Source organism: Abramis brama (genome assembly GCF_963993115.1).
Source record: "Abramis brama genome assembly, chromosome: 5".
NCBI lineage: Eukaryota > Metazoa > Chordata > Actinopteri > Cypriniformes > Leuciscidae > Abramis > Abramis brama.
Window position 1 is genome coordinate 30,618,020 of NC_139967.1, and position 21,884 is coordinate 30,639,903.

The 21,884-nt window shown below is 39.2% G+C and overlaps 1 protein-coding gene across 1 annotated transcript in view; it reads left to right on the plus strand.

Moving 5' to 3' along the window:
• Nucleotides 1-21,884, plus strand: part of adgrv1 (adhesion G protein-coupled receptor V1) — a gene marked incomplete at its 5' end in the record, with an annotated part of 127,935 nt that overhangs the window by 18,910 nt on the left and 87,141 nt on the right. The window contains 24 exons of the mRNA XM_084113738.1: nucleotides 156-416; nucleotides 2,574-2,700; nucleotides 2,825-3,042; nucleotides 3,995-4,738; nucleotides 6,623-6,996; nucleotides 7,862-8,038; nucleotides 8,491-8,671; nucleotides 9,376-9,569; nucleotides 10,113-10,242; nucleotides 10,463-10,546; nucleotides 11,271-11,410; nucleotides 12,921-13,530; nucleotides 13,633-13,848; nucleotides 14,058-14,273; nucleotides 14,387-14,631; nucleotides 14,711-14,892; nucleotides 14,977-15,785; nucleotides 16,294-16,503; nucleotides 17,622-17,752; nucleotides 17,897-17,996; nucleotides 20,200-20,379; nucleotides 20,455-20,618; nucleotides 21,053-21,140; nucleotides 21,774-21,852. Of these exons, the coding sequence (XP_083969864.1) occupies nucleotides 156-416; nucleotides 2,574-2,700; nucleotides 2,825-3,042; nucleotides 3,995-4,738; nucleotides 6,623-6,996; nucleotides 7,862-8,038; nucleotides 8,491-8,671; nucleotides 9,376-9,569; nucleotides 10,113-10,242; nucleotides 10,463-10,546; nucleotides 11,271-11,410; nucleotides 12,921-13,530; nucleotides 13,633-13,848; nucleotides 14,058-14,273; nucleotides 14,387-14,631; nucleotides 14,711-14,892; nucleotides 14,977-15,785; nucleotides 16,294-16,503; nucleotides 17,622-17,752; nucleotides 17,897-17,996; nucleotides 20,200-20,379; nucleotides 20,455-20,618; nucleotides 21,053-21,140; nucleotides 21,774-21,852 (5,860 nt within the window). The remainder of the gene's footprint in view (nucleotides 1-155; nucleotides 417-2,573; nucleotides 2,701-2,824; nucleotides 3,043-3,994; nucleotides 4,739-6,622; nucleotides 6,997-7,861; nucleotides 8,039-8,490; nucleotides 8,672-9,375; nucleotides 9,570-10,112; nucleotides 10,243-10,462; nucleotides 10,547-11,270; nucleotides 11,411-12,920; nucleotides 13,531-13,632; nucleotides 13,849-14,057; nucleotides 14,274-14,386; nucleotides 14,632-14,710; nucleotides 14,893-14,976; nucleotides 15,786-16,293; nucleotides 16,504-17,621; nucleotides 17,753-17,896; nucleotides 17,997-20,199; nucleotides 20,380-20,454; nucleotides 20,619-21,052; nucleotides 21,141-21,773; nucleotides 21,853-21,884) is intronic.

Sequence of the window (21,884 nt, forward strand, 5' to 3'; positions counted from 1 at the left end):
CAGTAATTTATTTATTTTTCTTACTCTGAAGTGGAAACAGTGTTCTGTAATAGACCCCTTTACCAATCCAGGTCATTGGTGTGGTAGGCTATGTTATATTTGCTCACTGTCAATATAAAACGTCATTTTGTTCTTGTTTGTAATGTGTTCTCTAGAGCCTGTGGTTCAGAGAGTGCAAGAAGGGGGCGTGGCCAATTTTACCATTCTGCGAGCTGGGCTGGCTAATTTTATCACCACAGTGAAGTACCGCTTTGAGTATGGTGACACATCACCAGGTGACTTCACTCCACTGCGTAACGACTCAATGCTGGTCTTTGATTTTGGAGAGTGGATGAAGAACATATCAGTTGCTGTGGTAGATGATGACCTACCAGAGACAGATGAACCATTCTACATAGTTCTCTTCAATGCTACAGGTTTGTCTCATCCTCTGCATTAAGTTTTAATTAACCAAACATTCAGTGCATTTTATGTTGCAAACCTTTGGTCTCTTTTGTTTGATTTGGTTTGATTTGTGATGCATTTGTTTGGGTGCCAGTCTTACAAATCTCCATGTTTTATGTGCATTGTCTATATTACCCAATTAGCTTCATTAAATTCCCACTCTGAGAGACAAATCCTGCTCTCCAACTCTTCAACTGTTCTGCAGAGCCAATAAATCCACCCCATTAAACATTTGTTTTGATTCACACAAAGCTCTGTTGATTGGCCTTGACTCTCAAAAGCCCTCTCTAATCCTTGCATTGTGGAACACACACACACACATTGAGGAAAAGTGTTGGGTGACTGTAGAAAGTTAATTACTGAACTGTCCTTCTGCACATCACAAAACAAACCCACCCAGAGCTTTCTCTCTGGAGGTTTTACCACTTGCCTGAGGGACTGCGTTCAGATGCATGCTGGCCATTATTATGATGTGATGCTGAGATATGAGATTAATATGACTGATGTGGTTAGCTTGTACCAAATACGACAGTGTCTCGTGTAGAATGATACAGTATTTAGCGTGACAGTTATGTGTGAATGTTGAGCAAATGTGTTGCCACAAATTTTAAAGCACAAGCATTTATTAATGAGAAATTTGAAAAGATTCTGTTAAAATGTTTCTATTCTTCATTATAAATCTGTCTGCATTCAGAAACTTTAATAATGATAATTATTTGAATGCTTATTTGTACAAATCGTAAACATTATGTTTACAAATTGTTATGTTTACAAATCGTAAACATAACAAGCTATTCTGTAATGGAATATACAGTATATACAGGGTTTGAAATTAACACCCGCCAACCGCCAAATGTGGGTAAAAATCAACTCTGACGGGTACCACTGTCAAATTAAGTTCGTGTAAACCAAATCTGCCCAGACATAGCGCAAATACTCAACTCGTGAGTCATCATGATCAGAATCTGCGCATATCTGGCTTACTTGAACATGCACGTCACAACGCAACAAATAACGGCGCTCTTGTTCATTGCATTGAAGCAATAGCGAAGATTAAAAAGTATTTGGTTAACAGAAAAGACATTATTTTCCAAAATCCAAATTTAATTTGATGTTCTTTCTACTGTATTGATCTGTCCACCTAAAACACATTTGGTGAAAAGGATGAGGATGAAAAAGGAAGGGAGGAGATGGCTGGATGACAGGATTTTGTTTGAATTTGAAACAAATGTATAAAATCCAAATTTTATAATATATATATGATATTATATATATATTATATATTATATATAAGCTGTGACATAATCTGGTTAATTTCCCTTCTTTTTTTTTTTTTTTTTTGGCTAGTAGAAGTTCTGAATGGCCGGTAACATACAAATTTAGTAGCCAAATTGGACGATGAGTAAAATATATAGCTTGGTCACAATGAATATTCCAATCATTCATTTTGTTTGCTATATACACTACTGTTCAAAGGATTGAGGGTTTTTTTTTTTAATAAAAACTTTTATTCAGAATTAAATTAAATTGATCAAAAATGACAATAAAGGCATTTGTAATGTTACAGAACATTTCTATTTCAAATAAATGTTGTTCTTTTGAACTTTCTATTAAGTAATAATAAGAAATGATTCTTTAACAGCAAATTGTGTGAAACTGTAGACTAGAGTAATTCAAGTTTGCCATCAGGAATAAATTACATTTTAAAATATACTAAAATAGGCATTCGGCAGGGTGAGTAAGTGAGGGAGTTTGAGTGAGTGAGTGAGTGAGTGAGTGAGTGAGTGAGTGAGTGAGTGAATGAATGAATACATGGGTGAGTGAGTGCATGGGTGGTTGAGGCAGACGGATGTAATGACTTACCCTGCTAATGCTTGAGGTATAAGAGTTGCCTTGCTGTCTATAAGTATAAGGTATTATGAGAGTAATACTGTACTTGTATCCTATAATTGTGTTTGTAAATGGATTTTTTTTTTTTGGCTAGTAGAAGTTCTGAATGGCCGGTAACATACAAATTTAGTAGCCAAATTGAGGTATAAGAGTTGCCTTGCTGTCTATAAGTATAAGGTATTATGAGAGTAATACTGTACTTGTATCCTATAATTGTGTTTGTAAATGGATTTTTTCAGGTGATGCAGTGGTATATGGTCGAGACACTGCAACAGTGGTGATCGAGGCCAATGATGATGCCAATGGAATATTCTCTCTGGATTCCACTCAAAAACCAGTGGAGGAGGGAAGAACCAATAACTTTTAGTGAGTCTCTAATTCTCTACAATCTCTAATGTACAGTTGAACCAGATGTACATTTTACAGCACAGATCGATTTTGGCTTTTAGTATTAGAATTGAAGTAATCATGTTTCCATTTGTGTCTCCAGTGTTATTCGAGACAAAGGACACTTTGGCAATGTCACGATATACTGGCAGCTGTTTGCCAATGACACCCCCCTTGAACCTCACCAGGAATTTCTGAACACATCTGGTTCTATAATATTTGGCACAGGGGAGAAGACAAAACCTATTGTTCTTCAAGCCATCTCCGACAAGCTCCCAGAGTTCAATGAGTTTTATGAGCTCAGACTTATGAACGTCTCAGGTAAAGTCAATGTCTGTGGCCAATGGTTTAAATAATTATTGGTAACACTTTACAATAAGGTTCCTTTATTAAACATTAGTAAATGTATTAACTAACATGAACTAACAATGAGCAATACATTTACTACTGTTTTTGTTAATCTTTGTTAATGTTAGTTAATGAAAATAAAGCTGTTCATTGTTTGTTCATGTTAGTTCACAGTGCATTACCTAATGTTAACAAGATTTTAATAAAGTATTAGTAAATGTTGAAATTAACATTAACAAAGATGAACAAATGCTGTATAAGTGCAGTTCATTATTAGTTAATGTTAACTAATGTAGTTAACTAATGAACCTTATTGTAAAGTGTTACCTAATTATTCTTAAAGACCCCAATGAAAGCAATCTATATGCTAGTCTACAGTCTTTCTTTTCTGGAAAAATATTGATGACATCCTACACTACACATATTTTTGTCCAATCAAATGCTATTACACAGTTTCATCCCTGCTGGAAACTCCATCATAAACTAGCGTGGATTCCATGTTGGTCCAGGCTGGTTTATGCTGGTATAGTGCTGGTCTTGCTGGTGGACCAGCAAAGTCATGCTATTCTAAAGGGAAACTGAGCTAGTGTAGCCTAGCTGGTGTGACCAGAAAACCAGCAACCAGCATCCCATTCTGGTTCCAGCCAGAGATCACGTTAACCAAACATTTTCCGTCATTGACAGAATTTTTCTAGCAGTGATGGAAAAATCTGGAAGCCTTCCGTCATTTTTTGCCATATATTAAATGGCTTATTATCATTAAAATATGAAAATTAAAATGATGGGTAATAATAGATTATGACAGAATTTTTACGACCCTGTCTGTCAAAATGCCGGTCAATGCGGAAGTCTAACGTGACCTCTGGTTCCAGCATGCAAAATATACCTAATGCTGGTGACCAACATCAAACAATGTTGTCTGTAGGTGGCTATCCTGGTGAAGGCGGAAAACTGGCAAAGAAAGACCTCAAGGCATCTGTTCTCATTCCCTTCAATGACGACCCATTTGGAGTTTTCGCTATTGCCCCTGAGAGTCTGGAGCGTGAGGTAGCAGAGGACGTCTTATCAGTCAATGACATGTTGGATGTCACATCCTTCACCATACTTCGACAGCAAGGCACCTTCGGAGATGTGCGTGTGGCCTGGGAAATCCTGTCAGGAGCTTTCCCACATGGTCTGCCGCCCATGGAAGACCTGATATTGATGGCCTCATTTCCACAGGCTGTTGAGCTACAACCACATGCCAGGAGACGCCATGCAGGCACCGATGCATTCTTCTTCTCCGGACTTCCTGGAGCTTATGGGTCCATCAGTCCAGAAACCCATCTGCAGGTTCCACAGAACCTGGCTAACTTCACTCTGTCAGTCTGGCTGATGCCCAAGCCCAATACAGATGGGTTTATTGTTTCTAAAGGCAACGGGAATGGAACTATCTGTTATGGAGTTCAGGTCCAGACCAATGAGTCCCACGTTACTGTTATGCTTCATTACACAACCATAGGATCTAACATCACACAGGTGGCCCGAGCTACTGCAACTAAATTTGTAGAGGATAATACATGGGTTCATGTCATCATTGCTGTGGAAGATGGAATCATTGAGTTTTATCTGGATGGGAGCCCAATCCCTGGGGGGATTAAGAGTCTAAAAGGAGAAGCCATTATAAATGGTGAGTAAAATGTGTATTTTTTCAAAAAAAAAAAAAGTCAAATCTGAGTAAGTTTGGACTGCACATGTTGTCATTTGTCCCTAATAATTTTAAAGACTTGCACTAAAGGAGGAACCTAAGCCATATTAAGCGACCACATTTTTCAACTTTGATTTTTGTTTTATTTTTAATTTATTTTATAGATTGTGTATAAAATACATAAACACACAATCATTATTATAATTGTTATTATTATTACAAATTGTATTGATTAAATAACATATTTATCGATTGTAACAAATGAATAAATAAGGAATTTGTTTATATATATGAAGTAGATAATATACCTGTGTTTGGGTATTCTACTGATGCTACCCTTTATTTCATATCTTCATTAAAATCATTTTCATAATTTCACATAATTTTCATCAAAGTCTTACTTAGAAACATGGAGAAAGTTTGGGATGCTGAAATAAATTCAGTGGAAACAACTGCATTACAAATTAGGAAACCACCTCTGCCATATTTACTTAAGTTCCCCTTAAAGAGAAATTCCTAATCCTTGTGTTGGTCAAGCAATAAGATGTGGTTCCTCATCCATTATTCTGGCCCATATCTGGTAAGAGCCTGTTGTGAGAGCCCTGTCCCATTGTCTAGTGTTTCACAGGAAGATATGCTTGAATGAACACTGGGCCACTTCTGGACATTGTTAACAGCACATGAAAGCAGCCGACATACTCTCTCTAACTGAAAACATAAGAGCCCCCACTAAGACTTTCTTGACGTCTCTTATGCCATTGTCAGTCAAGTGAATGTACACATAAACTGCATAGTTATCTGAGATCGTCTCGGATTGTTAGCTTAACTGGTGATTACGGCCTTTGTTCAATGTTCTTGTTTGGGCTCCATGAAGCGTATTTCCTCAATTTGTACAGTTGTGTGCCTTTGAATGTCTCTCTGGTGGTCAGGAGGTTACTGCTTGAAGCTGGTGTAACCAATGAGGATGAACTCTACCATTTTTATTCCAATTTCACTGCTGTCACTTCATAGAAAGTTCTCCTCTTCTCCACCTGCACCGGCCCAATAAGAAGGCTATGTCAATGGTGATTGGAAGGGACACAAATATGTTGCCACACTGTATTTCTATAAAGACATTTCACTATGTTTTATTAGCTGGGCCAGAGACTGTGCTTGCTTGAATACACTGCTGTTTCTTAGTTCTGTTTTATGTCTGCATGTTCTATTTTAAGTCTGCAGGACAGATTATGTGAATTTATGATGCAACATGATTTTCATTGGTGAAATAAGAAAAGAAAAAGTCCCATAGACTTACATTAAAAGCAACCAAACTATGTCAAACACTACGGTTGCATATAAACACCCATGGTCACACCCACCAGCCACAGCTCAGAACACCCATGGTCAGAGAGAAGCACAAACTAAGGACTATAATAATCTAAATATTTTATTTTATTTTATTAATTTTATAATATTATACTGTGGTATTAGAAAGCTTGTTCTTTCTTGAATGAATGAAACTTAAACTTGAATGAAAATGAAAGAAGAAAAAGCTTGTTACACTTACATTAAAGTAGAAACCTGAGCCATATTTAGGGACCAAGCTTTTTTGACTTTGTCCTGTAAGCAGTTACCTAGAAAAGCACTCAGAACACTTTAGCTACCACATATTAACGCCAACCACCTACTGCCTTTTAGCATCGTAGTCTGTGACAAGCACCTCTCACGTTATCTTCGGAAATACACACACCTGGAGCAACCTGGGGTAACATTCAAGCACAATATCTTCTGGGGTTTAAACATACCATTGTGGTTGCAAGCCCAGATCTTTACCCACAAAGCCACACCACCCATCCTAACTCCTTACATTTAACTTCCTCCGTACAGATGCTGCACCTATTAGGATCGGTTCCAACCCAGATGGTGAACAGCGCTTCACTGGTCTTCTACAAGACCTCCGGCTGTACTCCAGCTGGCTCAACCGCTCTGAGATTCACGAGCTACACAACCAACCAGCCAAGACCGACCTCCACAACGTGTCAGGGTACCTGACATACAGACAGGAGGAGAAACTGAAGTCGTTTTTAGTCCAAGTACGGGACGATCAAGAAGAGGAGGGTGAGGAGGTTTTCTACCTACAGCTGGTGGCTGTTCAAGGTGGAGCCCGTCTGCCAATGCCCAGACCTAGCGCCATTCTCAGAGTCATGAAGAGTGATAATGCCAATGGACTTTTCGGCTTTACCGGTTCCTGTATACCAGATGTAGGTGCAAAAAACAAAAAAGAAAAATCTTTCACATATCATTATCCAAATAATTTCTGGTCACTATGCAATACAATACAGTACAATACAGTTTCTTAAGTGAGTGAACAATACCAGCATGAAATAACTGGTACACCTGCACTGTCTACACAGTATCTGTATCTACACACACACACACACACACACACACACACACACACAACAATGGCATTCAATGAGAAATCTGTAATGTGGCTAAACAGACAGCCTTCTGACCAGGACAATTAAGGTCTAATGAATGTATTATTTGATTAAGTACCCAAGTTGCTTCTTTGTCAGTGTTTGGTTTACCTCCCCTCCGAAAGCATGCAACATGACCCCTAGTTGTGAGACCATGTCTTCATGTATATTTAATTTATCTTCACGCCTGGATGGATGGCGTGTGCATTCTTCTCTTCAAGGAGATTGGATGCATGGCATCTCCAATGGCTTGTTCGATTAATAAGACAGATGGTCAGTGAATTCCTTCAGAGAAAGACCTGTCAACTTGTGACAGAAGAGACATAGTAGCATAGCATGTGCTTTCTCTTATGCGCTCAACAAATAGAAACATGACCAAGCAGAAAAAGGAATCCGAACATTTAGCGACTTAAGTGAAATGTAAATTCCTGTACAGTGTTCAATGATCATGTTACTTAAAGTTGCACATAATTCACATTTTATCCTGTCAAAACTGCATCTGTTTCTCAGTCCGAGTTTATAACCTTTCAACCAAACAACAACTAATTCAATTCTGAATGGTTAAAATAATTCTGTTAAAAGGTCCTGGAGTTCATTTTGTTCTGCTACACTTGGCTTACGATGACCTTTATCCTTTCTTTATCAGATATCTGAGGAGGGTTCTATGATCTCCTGTGTAGTGGAGCGCACACGTGGTTCTCTGGACCACGTCTATGTAAGCTACACCGTCACTCAGGTTGATTCTCTCGCAGACTCGTCAAATACCTCCGACTTTGCCAATGTTTCAGGCTCCGTCCATTTCCTGCCGGGCCAGCGCTCTGAGGTAAGAGGATTGACCTGTCAAGCAGTTATTATTAATGACCACAGGGCCACTAATTAACAGTGTAATAGTATTATACATGTGCAATACATGGGCTGCATCTGTTCAAATGACAATTGTGTATGAAATAAATTGAAATACAAAAATACATTAACCACCAGTAACCATGTATTCAAAATTAAAAATGAAATCATCATTATCAAAATTGGAAATTGAAAGCAAACATGTTTTTTTATGCTAATCAATGCAGTTTATTTTTCATTAGGAAATTATCTTGCACCTGCTGCGCTCCAGCTTTCTGCAGATCTGAGAGTAGATGTTGAGCAAAATTGTTAATATGGCTCCATCTAGTGGTGGTTTTAGCTACTTTTGTTAAACTGACGGTGTAAATGCATTGACTAACAGCAAAGTCTCAGTCATAATTGTCTTCATATATGATGTCTCGTGTCTCTCAGGTTTTAAACCTGCTGGTTCTAAATGATGACCTGCCTGAGGTCGATGAGCACTTCCGGGTTAGGCTGGTGTCAGCTGAATCAGGTGATGGAAAACCAGGTTCAACTCCCACCAGTGGAGCCAGCATTGACCCAAGAAATTCCATCAATAATATTACTGTCAAAGCCAGCGATCATCCATATGGTAAATTTATATATATATATGTATATACAGTTGTGGTCAGAATTAATGGCACCCCTGGTAAATATGATCAAAAACTAAAAGTAATAACCTAATTTCTGCAATTCTCCATCTGTGTTCCTTGGAGAGTCTTTGGCCACTCAATCTTTCCTCCACACCATGCATTAAGACAATATAGACACACGTCCTCTTCCTGGCAGACTCGTAAAATATTTAGTTGATTGGAACTTCTTAATTATTGCCCTGATGGTTAAAATGGGGATTTTCAATTATTTAGCTATTTTCTTACAGCTAGACAATTTCATGTCCCTATGTCACCCTGGTGTGCTAAAAAAAAAAAAAAAGTAAATATTAATGGGAATATACTTCAGAGATATTTTACTCATAAATAATTATAGGGGTATCAATAATTGTGGCCAACGTGTTTTGGAGAAAAACATTTACTTCATATTATGATTTCCCCCCCACTTTCAATTATTTTACTTCAATGAAAGGTTCGATTTTTGCAAATTTTTTGAATGAAAGATCAAAAGGATAAACAATGCAGATTTATTTTTTACAGCCATTTTTGATCATATTTACCAGGGGTGCATTAATTCTGACCACAACTGTATATATATATATATATATATATATATATATATAGCTTAATTATTTAGTTTATACAGCCACATATTATAAATGACTGCTTATTAATATAATTTCAGGCCTGCTTCAGTTTCAAACTACCCCAGTGCCCGTGGGCATGATCAGACCCTCACTGGAGGAGGCGCATGTGACTGTTCAAGAGGAGGCTGGTGTGGTCAGTCTGCTGGTGGCCAGAGCACAAGGGCTGCTGGGAAGGGTGATGGTGGGCTATCGTACGTCTCCATTCACAGCTGCTGGTTCAGAGGACTATGAGGTATCAACATCTGTTAAACATCTTTTTTTTAAGTTCATACTTTTCTTCAGAAAGAATGCATCAAATCAAAAGTGACAGTAAAGACATTAGTAATGAAAAACAAAATCTGTTTCAAAGCAATGCTGCTCTTTTGAACTTTCTATTAGTCAGAGAATCTTGAACATGAAAATACATCAATGTGTCCTCAAGCTAAGTTTTTTGAACATTGATAATACTAAGACATGATCCTCATGTCAAATGATCATGTGCCACTGAAGACAGTTAAAAACAGTTATTTTAAATTGTAATACTTTTTCACACTATTACTGTTTTGCTGTATTTTTGATCAAATAAATGCTGCCTTGGTGAGATTTAAAGACCTCTTAAAGACGCTCTTAAAGAAGATCTTACCAACCCCAAACTTTTGAACAATTGTGTGTACGTTGTTAGTCTTTGCTCTCTTATACAGTCCAACAAAAAGAGAGTCATTTTTCGTTACCAAGATTGCCTTCTGAAATTCCTTTGTATATTAAAATGGCACAATTCCTTTCCATCTTCTGACAGGACACAGAGGGATTTCTAGACTTCTTGCCTGGCGAGAGATTTAAGTACATCAATGTGACTATTATAGACAACTTGGTGCCAGAGTTGGACAAAGTCTTCAGAGTGGAGCTCTACAATCCAAATGGAGGAGGTAAGAAAACTTGCTTTTCAGAATGATTCTGTGTCCTCTCTTTTACCTTCCTGATTTTTCTTCCCTCTCTCCGCATGCATGTCTCCTGTGGGCTCCATTCATGCTGTTTGGGCATGATTATGGAACATTCTGTTTGATTTCAATATGTACTATGTGTGATTCCTGTTATCTCTGGAATGAATCCTGTGTGCTCCTGTCTGGCTCCTGTGTGCTCTTTTAGTTGATCCATTTTTTGCAAGCGAAGGCAGTGGAAGTGGCGAGAGTGACACTGATCTCTTTCTTCCATCCTTTCTCTACCATTATGGTAAGATTCTTAAGTCTGCATGCATTTGCGTGTTTCAGTGTTTGCTCTTCCCTCATTCCCATTATTTGTTGTAATACCAGATTGGATCCTGTGAGAAAATCTGAAATATCAGCTTGACTTTAAATCTAAAGTGCCTCTTAATATTGTCAAAGTTCCCTTCAGGTCGAGCAAAAGAGGTTTTGTTAGTTTTTTTTATTATTTCCGAACTATTGAATAGCTGCTGCTTTGGCATTTCAGAGGCACTACATGCCCCATTATCTGTCCTTTGGGCCTTGGCAGAGCTTTTCAACAGAACTTCTTTTAACCAATGCTAATTCACTGCTTACTGTGCTTTTTGTTTTTCTTTCTTTTGTTGATTTATTGTGTAATTAAGGTCACCCCTTACACAAGCGTTATTTTGTAAGTCCTAGATTAAAAGTTGTAAAGTTTAAGAGCTGCCCATAACGGTCAAATCCCTTAGACTCTGGATTGTTGACCCTGATTTCTGCCAAGCTGTTTACATAGTGCTAAGGCCTGTGAGCAATACCAGTAGAGACGTGGGAAAAGCAAATAGCCTTCATGTTTAAGGAAGCCCAGTATATATTATGTTTTGAAAATGTCAAGGTTCACCTCTGTCACGCATCTTGGTGCCCTTCTTTAGAAAGTGTCTAAAAGTAGTAGTATAATAGGTGAAGAGATTTATATCATGATTTGTATAATGATAATATTCTTTTTTGCTCTGAAGCTAACCTGGGTGCTGCTGCTCGTATCATCGTGACCATCGCTGCCTCTGATGAGGCTCATGGCATCTTCCAGTTTAGTGCTGACTCTCTGACTGTGAACGGCACAGAGCCTGAGGAGGGCAGGAGTACTGTAGTGCTGCAGGTCTGTCCTAGTTATTAAACGTGTCATCATCCATTGCCTCTCATCTAATAATTTATTTAAAAATGTGTAAAAATGCACATATACAATGCCGTTCAAAAGTTTGGGATTGGTAAGATATTTTAATGTTTTTAAAAGAAGTCTATTCTTCTCACCAAGGCTGCATTTATTTGATACAAAATTAAGTAAAAACAGTAATATAGTGAAATATTATTACAATTTAAAAACTTTTTACGTTTTCTTTTTGAATACTTTAAAATGTAATTTATTCCTGTGATGGTAAAGCTGAATTTTCAGCATCATTACTTTAGTCTTCAGTGTCACATGATCCTTCAGAAATCATTCTAATATGCTGATTTGATGCTTAAGAAATATTTATGATTATTATCAATGTTGAAAAAAGTTTTTTTAAGGATTCTTTGATGAATAGAAGGTTCAAAAGAACAGCATTTATTTGAAATATAATCTTTTGTAACAACATCATAAATGTCTTTACTGTCACTTTTGATAAATTTAATGCATCCTTGCTGAATAAACATTATTTTCTTTCCCCCCCAAAAAAAAAAAAAAAAATGTGTACCTACCCTAAACTTTTGATCGCTAGTGTATAATGTTACAAAATATTTGTATTTCTAAAAAATGCTGTTGTTTTACTTTCTATTCATCTAAGAATCCTGAAATGTACACAACTGTTTTCAACATTAATAATAATAATACATGTTTCTTGTGCAGCAAATCAGCATATTAGAATGATTTCTGAAGGATCATTTGACTTTGAAGACTGGAGTATGATACAAAAAAATCAGCTTTGATCACAGGGATAAATCACGTTTTATAATATATTCAAATAGAAAACAGATATTTAAAATTTTAATATTTCACAATATCACTTTTTTTTTATCAAATGAATTCAGCCTTGGTGAGCATTAGAGAACATTAAAAACATTTAAAAAATCGTACGATACCAAACTTCTGAACGGCAGTGTATGATTTTATACAGTTATGCTTGTTTTTGCATGTTGTATCTCTATAAAATATTTTAATGAATCTGTTTCACTGCAATAAACTAAACAAGTCATGTGGTGCAATAAACATGCAGATATATAGTAAATATAGTAATAACAATAATATTGTGAAATATTATTACAATTTAAAATAACTGTATTATAAAATGCAGTTTATTCCTGTGATAAAGCTGAATATTCAACATCATTACTCCAGTCTTCAGTGTCATATTGATCCTTCAGAAATAATTATAATATGCTGATTTGGTGCTCAAGAAACATGTATCATTATTATCAATGTTGAAAGGAGTTGTGCTGCTTGATACTTTTGTGGAGACCTTGATAATTTTTGTTTTTTTTCAGCATATAGAACAGCATTAATTTGAAATATAAATCATTTTTAGTGTTTTTTAAAAAAAATAAAACATGAAATTTACATGAAACCAACATGAAAACCATTAGTACAAATGAGAGAAATGTTAATGTTTAATATGAGTTGTTTTTCACAGGTGATTCGTACCTTTGGCGCTCTGTCCAATGTGACCTTGTACTGGGAGGCAGATGCTAATTCAGAGGGAGAACTTGTTTATAGATCTGGCAACGTGACCTTTAATGTGGGCCAGACTGTTGGAAGCATCTACCTACTGATTTCCCAAGATGACACTCCAGAACTCGACAAAAGCTTCAGAGTCCGCCTCACTAATGTTTCCCATGGTCGACTTGGAAAGGAAACTACTGCCACGCTGACTGTATTGGCCAGTGATGACCCTTATGGACTTTTTGTATTCTCTGACAGCAGCAGGCTAGTCCGTGTGGCAGAAGCAAATGCTGTCATCACCCTGTCCATACAGAGGAGAAAGGGGTTAATGGGAAGAGTGCGAGTGACATACCGAACATTGAGGGACACTGATGCAGCTCCATATAGCACACCAGGAGTGGGTCGGGCCAGTGCAGGGAATGACTTTGTGGCTGTTGTGGAGTCGGTGATATTCTCAGCTAATCAGAGTGAAGTAAATGTGACCCTGAGGGTACTTGATGATGAGGAACCAGAGAGGGCGGAGTCTGTGTTTTTGGAGCTTGTCAATGTCACTTTGGTTGAAGGGCTGCAACTCAGACCAGGTAAAAGTCACTTGGAAGATTTCTTGAATTATTATATAAGAAGCAATACTACATAAAAAAAAAGTCAGGATGTGTACTAAGAATAACTGTTTGGTTTTCCAGTTGCACTTTCCCCTCAACTTGGCCCACGGAACGCCACAGTTTCTCAGGTCATTATAGAGGCCAGCGATGATGCCTTTGGGGTGCTACAACTGTCTTCCTCAGCAGTGAGCGTGCCCGAGTACTACACCGGGCCTATTATCAATGTAACACGTGTTGGAGGGATTTTTGCCGATGTGTCTGTCAAGTTCAGAGCAGTGCCAATGAGCGCTAGAGTGGGTGAGTTTTAATGAAGATGTATTTCAGCTAATATGAACCTTGCTTCCTGGGGGTGTCTCTCTGGGTTCAAGTCAGAAAGTCAGAAACTAATATATATATATATATATATATACATATATATATATATATATATATATATATATACATACAGTATGTCTGTAGTCTGTATATTTTTTTATATATCATATGTTTCTGATTGTGATATATAGGTGAGGACTACAGTGTGGCCTCCTCTGATGTGGTTTTGCTTGAGGGAGAGAGTAGCAAGCCTGTTCCCATAATCATCATCAACGATGTGGTGCCTGAGCTGGAAGAGACTTTCCGAATTGAGCTTCTCAACCAGACCACCGGGGGCGCTCTCCTGGGGGACCTCACACAGGCTATCATTACCATCCTACCCTCAGATGATCCATATGGATCTTTTGGTTCGTTTATTATGAATAGCATGCTTGTCAAATGCAACATATGTTAAATGTTCTACATATTGCTGATGTGGTGACACATAATTGAAGAGATGTAATATCTTTTTGATTCTTAGTTTTTCAGGCTGCACCCATCACAGTTGAGGAGCCAGCAGTGAATGCATTTGAGGTCTCCCTACCCATAGTGAGGAATGCTGGGACTATGGGCATTGTCGTTGTCCAGTGGAGAGCCACAGTCAATGGGAGACCTGCCACTGGTGATCTCCGACCTTTGTCTGGTGAGGTCAGGTTTGATCCTGGAGAAACATTAAAGACACTGAAAGTGGAGGTTTTGGCTGATGATGTACCTGAAATTGAAGAGGCAAGTCTTGTTTTGTTTTTTAAGCTTCAAAAGGATGTATGAAATCTCTATATTACTTAAAACTATCTGTTTATTTTAGGTTATAAAGGTTCAGCTTGTAAGTGCTAGCAATGGTGGGAACATTGGGCCTGAGAAAGAGGTCGATATCATTGTTCCTGCCAATGACAACCCTCATGGAACCGTGTACTTTGATCAAGCAGTATACCGCGTCCAGGAGCCACTGGAAGGGATCTCCATGGCTAACGTTACAGTTCGAAGAAGGTAATGTGCCTTTGTTTCCCATTTTTTAAACTAATTTAGTTTTGGATGGTACATTATGTTGTTTTTTGTGTGTTTTCACTGCAGTGGTGGTAATTTTGGCATGCTGGAGATCGTTTACAGCACGTCTGAGATTGATATTGTAAGCAATGCTCAAAGGGAAGGCCGAGATTTCCTGGTTTACTATGATTCTCCATTGGCTGGAGCGCCATCTAATGCCCTCCGCAGACCCATCAACATCACCACAGACACAAACGTCTTGAATTTCTGCGCAGCGTTCTGCCTTAGAGAGCGAGCTTGCCAAGCTTTCAGCTTCATCAACACCCCCAGAGCGAGTTGCTTCTGGGTAACATCTGGGGCCAGACAGTTGAGTCCTTCCCCACAAACCTTCACCTATATAAAAAACACCACAGCGGCCGCCTCGCTGTTTAGCTCACAAGCTGTTGCTGGGAGCGACTACATAACCGTGACGGCTCAGACCACCACCATGCTGGACAGATCGGGAGTCGCTAACCTCACTGTAACCATCTTGACTGACTCTTTGCCAGAGGTGGATGAGAGTTTCATGATTCAAATCCTGAAGGTTAGCTTGGTCAACATGACTGTAACTGCCAAGAACTTGCCAATGATCCAGCAGCCGGACGTAGCTTTAGTGACTATAGGGATGAATGGAGATGCGTTTGGAATATTTATGCTCTACAGCATTAACCCCAATGCCACTCAAGATGGGCTGTATCTGGAAGTGAGGGAGGAACCCAAAACTACAGTGCTGCTGGTCATTGAGAGGAGAGGAGGCAGTATGGGACAGGTTACAGTGGAATGGAAGTATGTTGGTGGCAGTGCCACTTCCAATGCTGACTTCAATGGGACAGGGGAGACCCTCATCTTTGCTGAGGGTAAGTCTTGTCTACATTGTTTTTGATGTATGTGCATTAAGTCAAAAGAGTTACTTTAGCAGTATGTGCTTTTGATATTTGGGCTTTTTACACTTGAAACTTTGTTTCACAGTAGTCATACTTTACCTTGGCAGAATAATTCACACTATATATATACCTAGGGTAATTCATGGTTAGTACTGCTTTGGTCTTTTTAATGCAGGGTTAAACGAGTTGCTTAATACTGTGTTTTTTAGGGGTTTTTTTACTAGTGGCTGTGAATGGTGAAATCTGCATTTCTATGCTGCTTGTTACACTCAAAAGGGAGCAATTTGAACGAATGAATGAATGAATAAATCAAATAAACCCAAAAATATCAGTCAAACAAATAAATAAACATCAATCAAATCAATAAATCAAATAAAAACATAAATATAAATAAATAAAAGTGTGTAAAGCCTAACTGAAGTCCATTCTTAATTTCAACAATTTTGCAGTAGATGAATGACCTCTTGTATGTTCCTTTAAGGTGATGTAAAGAAGACTCTTGAGTTTGTCATCACGGATGACACGGAACCTGAAGACAATGAGACTTTACAGATTGGCTTAGTGAGTACTGAGGGTGGTAGCCGTATCCTTCCCAGTTCAGACACCGTCACCATCCTCATCCTGGCCAATGACAATGCAGCAGGGGTTGTGGGTTTCCACACAGCCTCACGATCGGTCATCGTCAGAGAGGGTCAGTGTTTTCTTTAACTTCCAATATTTAAGACCAATAATTATGACTACAGTATATCTATATTAGCATCCACACTAACAAACAATTATGTTCTGTTTATTATAAGAGCATGCTGCAGTTACTCGAACTCTTTAAAGTCAGGTGGATTCTGATTAGCTGTCAATTTGTTTGTTTTTTGTGTTTTTTTATCAGCTGGAAATTATAATTCTGAAAGTATTTCCAATGATATTGTTATAGCTGTAGTGTACATAAAGTGGGAGAGAGGCCGCACTATGCTTAATTATGTTTTTATTTTTATTTGCTCAGACGTGTTTCAGCGCGTGCCTTCTTCAGTGTGAAGAAGGCACGCGCCGAAACGCGTCTGTGCAAATAAAAATAAAAACATAATTAACCATAGTGCGGCCTCTCTCCCACTTTATGTATTCTAATTATCTAGGCCAGCACTCTTAAAGTTGACAAGTATACACATTGAGTGAAGCCTGCTCCTATCCACATTTACTTATAGCTGTAGTGTGGAATTTGCTGTTCTCGTATAATTAGAATGATTATTAAAGCTTTACAATTATTATCTTTGGTGTGAACAAACAGCCCTTTATTCTTGTTAATCCACTGCAGGTAAGCGGACCAGACTTGATTAAAAGTCATCATTATATATTTATTTATGTATTTTCCCAAAAGACAGAGGTGGGTTTAAGGGTGACATAATTTATTTAACTGTATTAGTGTTATGTGCAAGTGTGAAGGCATTTGAAACATGTTGTAAATGGATAATTAGGCATCAGTATGTGCTCCATAGTAACTAGTAATATAGTTACTGATAAGATGAGTGAAGAGTGATCTGCAACAGCTGCTACATTGGGGGAGATGGTTTGTGTCATCATGCATGCATGACAGGACAGGTGAATTCTATCCTTGTATATACAGTTGTCTTTGCAACTAGAAACTAGAGTACTAGTTAATGTAGTCAGCAAGGAAGATTAACTTTTATACTCCCACACATCTCAGGCTAACATGAACACCTAAAAATATCAGTTAAGGGTTGAAAAACATGCAATACCAACTTATTACACTAATAAAATGGTTAATAGCTAAGGTTAGATGTTCATTGTATTCAACAGGTGAGAGTTTGTCTCTGTTGGTGGAGAGAACAGCTCCTGCTATTGGAAATGTCACAGTGGATTGGAGAATTGAAGGCCCTCGAGTCTCAATGACTTTCACAGACACCTTGGGAACTCTCTTTTTCTCTGAGGTAATGTAGAAAAACATGCTGTTTGACCAGATCATTTGAACGTTTATTTTAAACAGTCAAGCCCATGTATTGGTTTAGTATTCAACAACACCTAATCCTTCAAGGACAATGAGGATTAATGTTCTACCTCATTTTCGGTTTCAGGGAATGCTAAATAATACTATAGTGTTAAAGCTACTTGAGGATACCACACCAGAAGAAAGAGAGGAGTACAGAGTTATCCTATCAAATATACAAACCAAAGGTATTTATGAGAAACATGCACATGAATGAGTTCCTTGAAAGTTTTATTCAAATTCATCTCATGTTACCATGTTTAACAAAGGCCGCTAACATTTACTTTTAGCATTTATACATGTAAGATTTTTCTAAATAAATATTTTTCTTGTCAGGTATATTATCTTGTTTTAAGGATGTTTACATATTTTAATAGAAAGCAAGGCAAAGTTTGGGGTGGGGGGTTAAAATTAGATCTTATGTTAGCATTAGCTGTTGTCTTATTATTGTTAAGTCTTGGTTGAAGCAGAGGAGGAAGCAGGATCCACATGCAGTAATCTTTTATTAAATAAACTCAACTTCACATGCATAAACTCAGGCGTAAGACTCAGGAACAGAACAACCACCATGGTGCAACAATATACAAGAACTGACAAAGACTGAACTAAACACAGGGCTTAAATACACAGACAGACAAGCTAAACAAGACAACAAGGGGGCGTGGCTAATCAGAAACACTTGGGGAGACTAATCAACATAACGGGGAACTGCTGAACACGGGACAGGACAGAGGAACACAGACATAAATCATTACATAACCCCCCCTCTATGGGCGGCTCCCGACGCCCCTCAAAACAAAAACAATAGTTAAGGAGGGTGGTGGAGAGGAGGTGGACCCGGGGGTGGGATGGAGGGCCAGGCCGTGGAGCGGCAGAGAGCCTGGAGACTGTAGCAGGACGGGAGGCCAGGGCGGATCAGGCTGTGCAGGCGACCAGGGCGGAGACGACCCTTCAGGCGACCAGGGAGGAGACGACCCTTCAGGCGGCCAGGGAGGAGACCACCCTTCAGGCGGCCAGGGAGGAGACCACCCTTCAGGCGGCCAGGGAGGAGACCACCCTTCAGGAGGCCAGGGAGGAGACCACCCTTCAGGAGGCCAGGGAGGAGACCACCCTTCAGGAGGCCAGGGAGGAGACCACCCTTCAGGCGGCCAGGGAGGAGACCACCCTTCAGGAGGCCAGGGAGGAGACCACCCTTCAGGAGGCCAGGGAGGAGACCACCCTTCAGGAGGCCAGGGCGGAAACGACCCTTCAGGCGGCCAGGGCGGAGACGACCCTTCAGGCGGCCATGGCACATGAGCAGACACCGGCTCAGGAACAGGACCCGACTCAGGAACAGACACTGGTTCAGGAATAGACAACGGCTCAGGAACAGGAATGGACACTGGCTCAGGAACAGATACGGACACCTGCTCAGGAACAGGAACCGACACCGGCTCAGGGACAGACGCCGGCTTAGGGACAGACGCCGGCTCAGGGACAGACATGTCGGTGGCCATCTCTGCTGAGGGCTCAGGTTCAGGCGTGTCGGCGACCATCTCTGCTGAGGGCTCAGGTTCAGGCATGTCGGCGACCATCTCTGCTGAGGGCTCAGGTTCAGGTGTGTCGGCGACCATCTCTGCTGAGGGCTCAGGTTCAGGCGTGTCGGCGACCATCTCTGCTGAGGGCTCAGGTTCAGGCATGTCGGCGACCATCTCTGCTGAGGGCTCAGGTTCAGGCGTGTCGGCAGCCATCTCTGCTGAGGGCTCAGGCGACGTGGCAGCGGCCATCTCATCCGGACACACTGGCTCGGCGGAGACCATCTTGTCCTGAGACACTGGCTCGGCAGAGACCATCTTGTCCTGAGACACTGGTTCAGACTCAAAAATCAATGAGTGCGTAATCTGGAAAGTCGATGAGGTGTGAAAGGTCTAGAAAATCTCAGGTGTGGTCCTCGAGTGGTCGGTTACCTTGACGGAGTCGAATGAGGCGTACTGCTGGATCCATTGTGTGGTCAGTTCTTCTGTTACGGCTTGGTTGAAGCAGAGGAGGAAGCAGGATCCACATGCAGTAATCTTTTATTAAATAAACTCAGGCGTAAGACTCAGAAACAAAACAACCACCATGGTGCAACAATATACAAGAACTGACAAAGACTGAACTAAACACAGGGCTTAAATACACAGACAGACAAGCTAAACAAGATAGCAAGGGGGCGTGGCTAATCAGAAACACTTGGGGAGACTAATCAACATAACGGGGAACTGCTGAACACGGGACAGGACAGAGGAACACAGACATAAATCATTACAATTATCTTGTCTCATCTCACTTAACATATTATGAACACTTTAGGTTGTGCTTATTCTATACTTTTATTTTTTTTTATAATAATCATGTATATAATTATCTCAGGGGTTACCAAGACGGGAATGGCAGCTCTGAGCGCTCAGGGTCGTGAAGCAGTGGTGAGCGTGGAAGCTAGTGACGAGCCGTTTGGTTTGCTTAGCATCGCCCCCTCATCCTTAAAAATCACCACAGATGAGAAAGACACCACCATCCGGATTTACATAAACAGAGAGTTTGGTGCATCAGGTTAGTTACACTAGAAAAATCAAACAATGTTGTCCTGAAGTATGGGGATGTAAATATTGCTACTTTCCCCCACAGGTGCTGTAAATATAAGCTATGAGACTGTGCAAGGCTCTTTGCAGGACCTCAGACAGACTGGGGGAGCCTTAGCCCAACCAGGCCAAGACTTCAGATACGTCTCCAGCTCTGTGATCATGCAGGATGGACAGACATCTGTGTCCATCCCCATCACCATCATAGATGTATGATGCTGATTTAAGATTATCCCCTTTCACACATACAGTTTTACTGGTAAATTACTGGTAAATTACTGTTTACAAATCATGTGTTAACATGGCCATTTAAAAAGACCTTAGTGTCATTATTCAGCTGTAGTCAGTTCAGTGTTGATTCAATTTAGTTCAATATGTGAATGATAGCTTACCGGTAAGAAGACAGAATGCCATTGCGTGTGGGAAAAGCACATTTGTGTATTTAAAAGGAAAGTCAATCTTATAGAAATTTTACAGTAACCTACCGGGTTTAATGTGTGAAAGGGAATAGTGACTACAGTTTTAACATTTCACATTGTATTGTTAATTAATGAAGAATGATTTTTAGATATTAATTCAATCCAAGACATTTTTATCATGTTTGAATTAATCAAGAAACATATTCTTTTCCTTTTTTTTAACAGGATGACATCCCTGAGCTGCAAGAGTTTTTCTTAGTCAATATAACATCAGCTGTCCTCATAACCACCCTCCCAACTGCCCCTACACTAAGTAAGATGATTAAGAAGAGAATTAAGCTGATTTAGCCTTTTAAATAATGTTTTATATTCTGTAATTATTCATTTTGCTTTGTTGAATGTGCCACATTTAATTAGGTTTTAGGTTCTTCTTTCAATTGTACTTTCATCTTGAACTTCAATCTTGTCTCACATCCTTTCCTAGAGATTTACTATACATTGAAAGGTAATGGATACCCACACCTGTGCTTGATATGCTGTAGTGCTTTTTCTTTTTACTTATTTTCAGTGGCATTTTTTATATATTTAACACAAACATATATCCAACATAATTTTACAACATATTTGACAACTCATAGCAGTCTGAACACTATCATTCCCAAAGGCAGCCCACTCTCCTCGCTTATACTCAGTGATTTGTGAAGAGTATTGGTAGATGACTATTAGTGTATATATTTTATTGGTAGATGACTATAGTGTATATATTTTATTGGTAGATTACTATTGGTGTAGTAATAGAGAATGATTAATAGTGTGACGGATGTCCTTGTTTTTATTTGTGCTTTTCCTGATTGTGCGCCTTATGAAAAACCATTCCTCATTGCCCCATTATCCCATCCATTCATTCATTCATTCATTCATTCATTCATTCATTCATTATTTCCAGATACTGAGGGCCTTGTAGCAGAGATCAGCATCAATGCTAATGATGGAATCCAAGGGATCATTGGCTGGCAAAACATAGAGTATGAACTTCCCTTTAAACGGTTTTTCAACC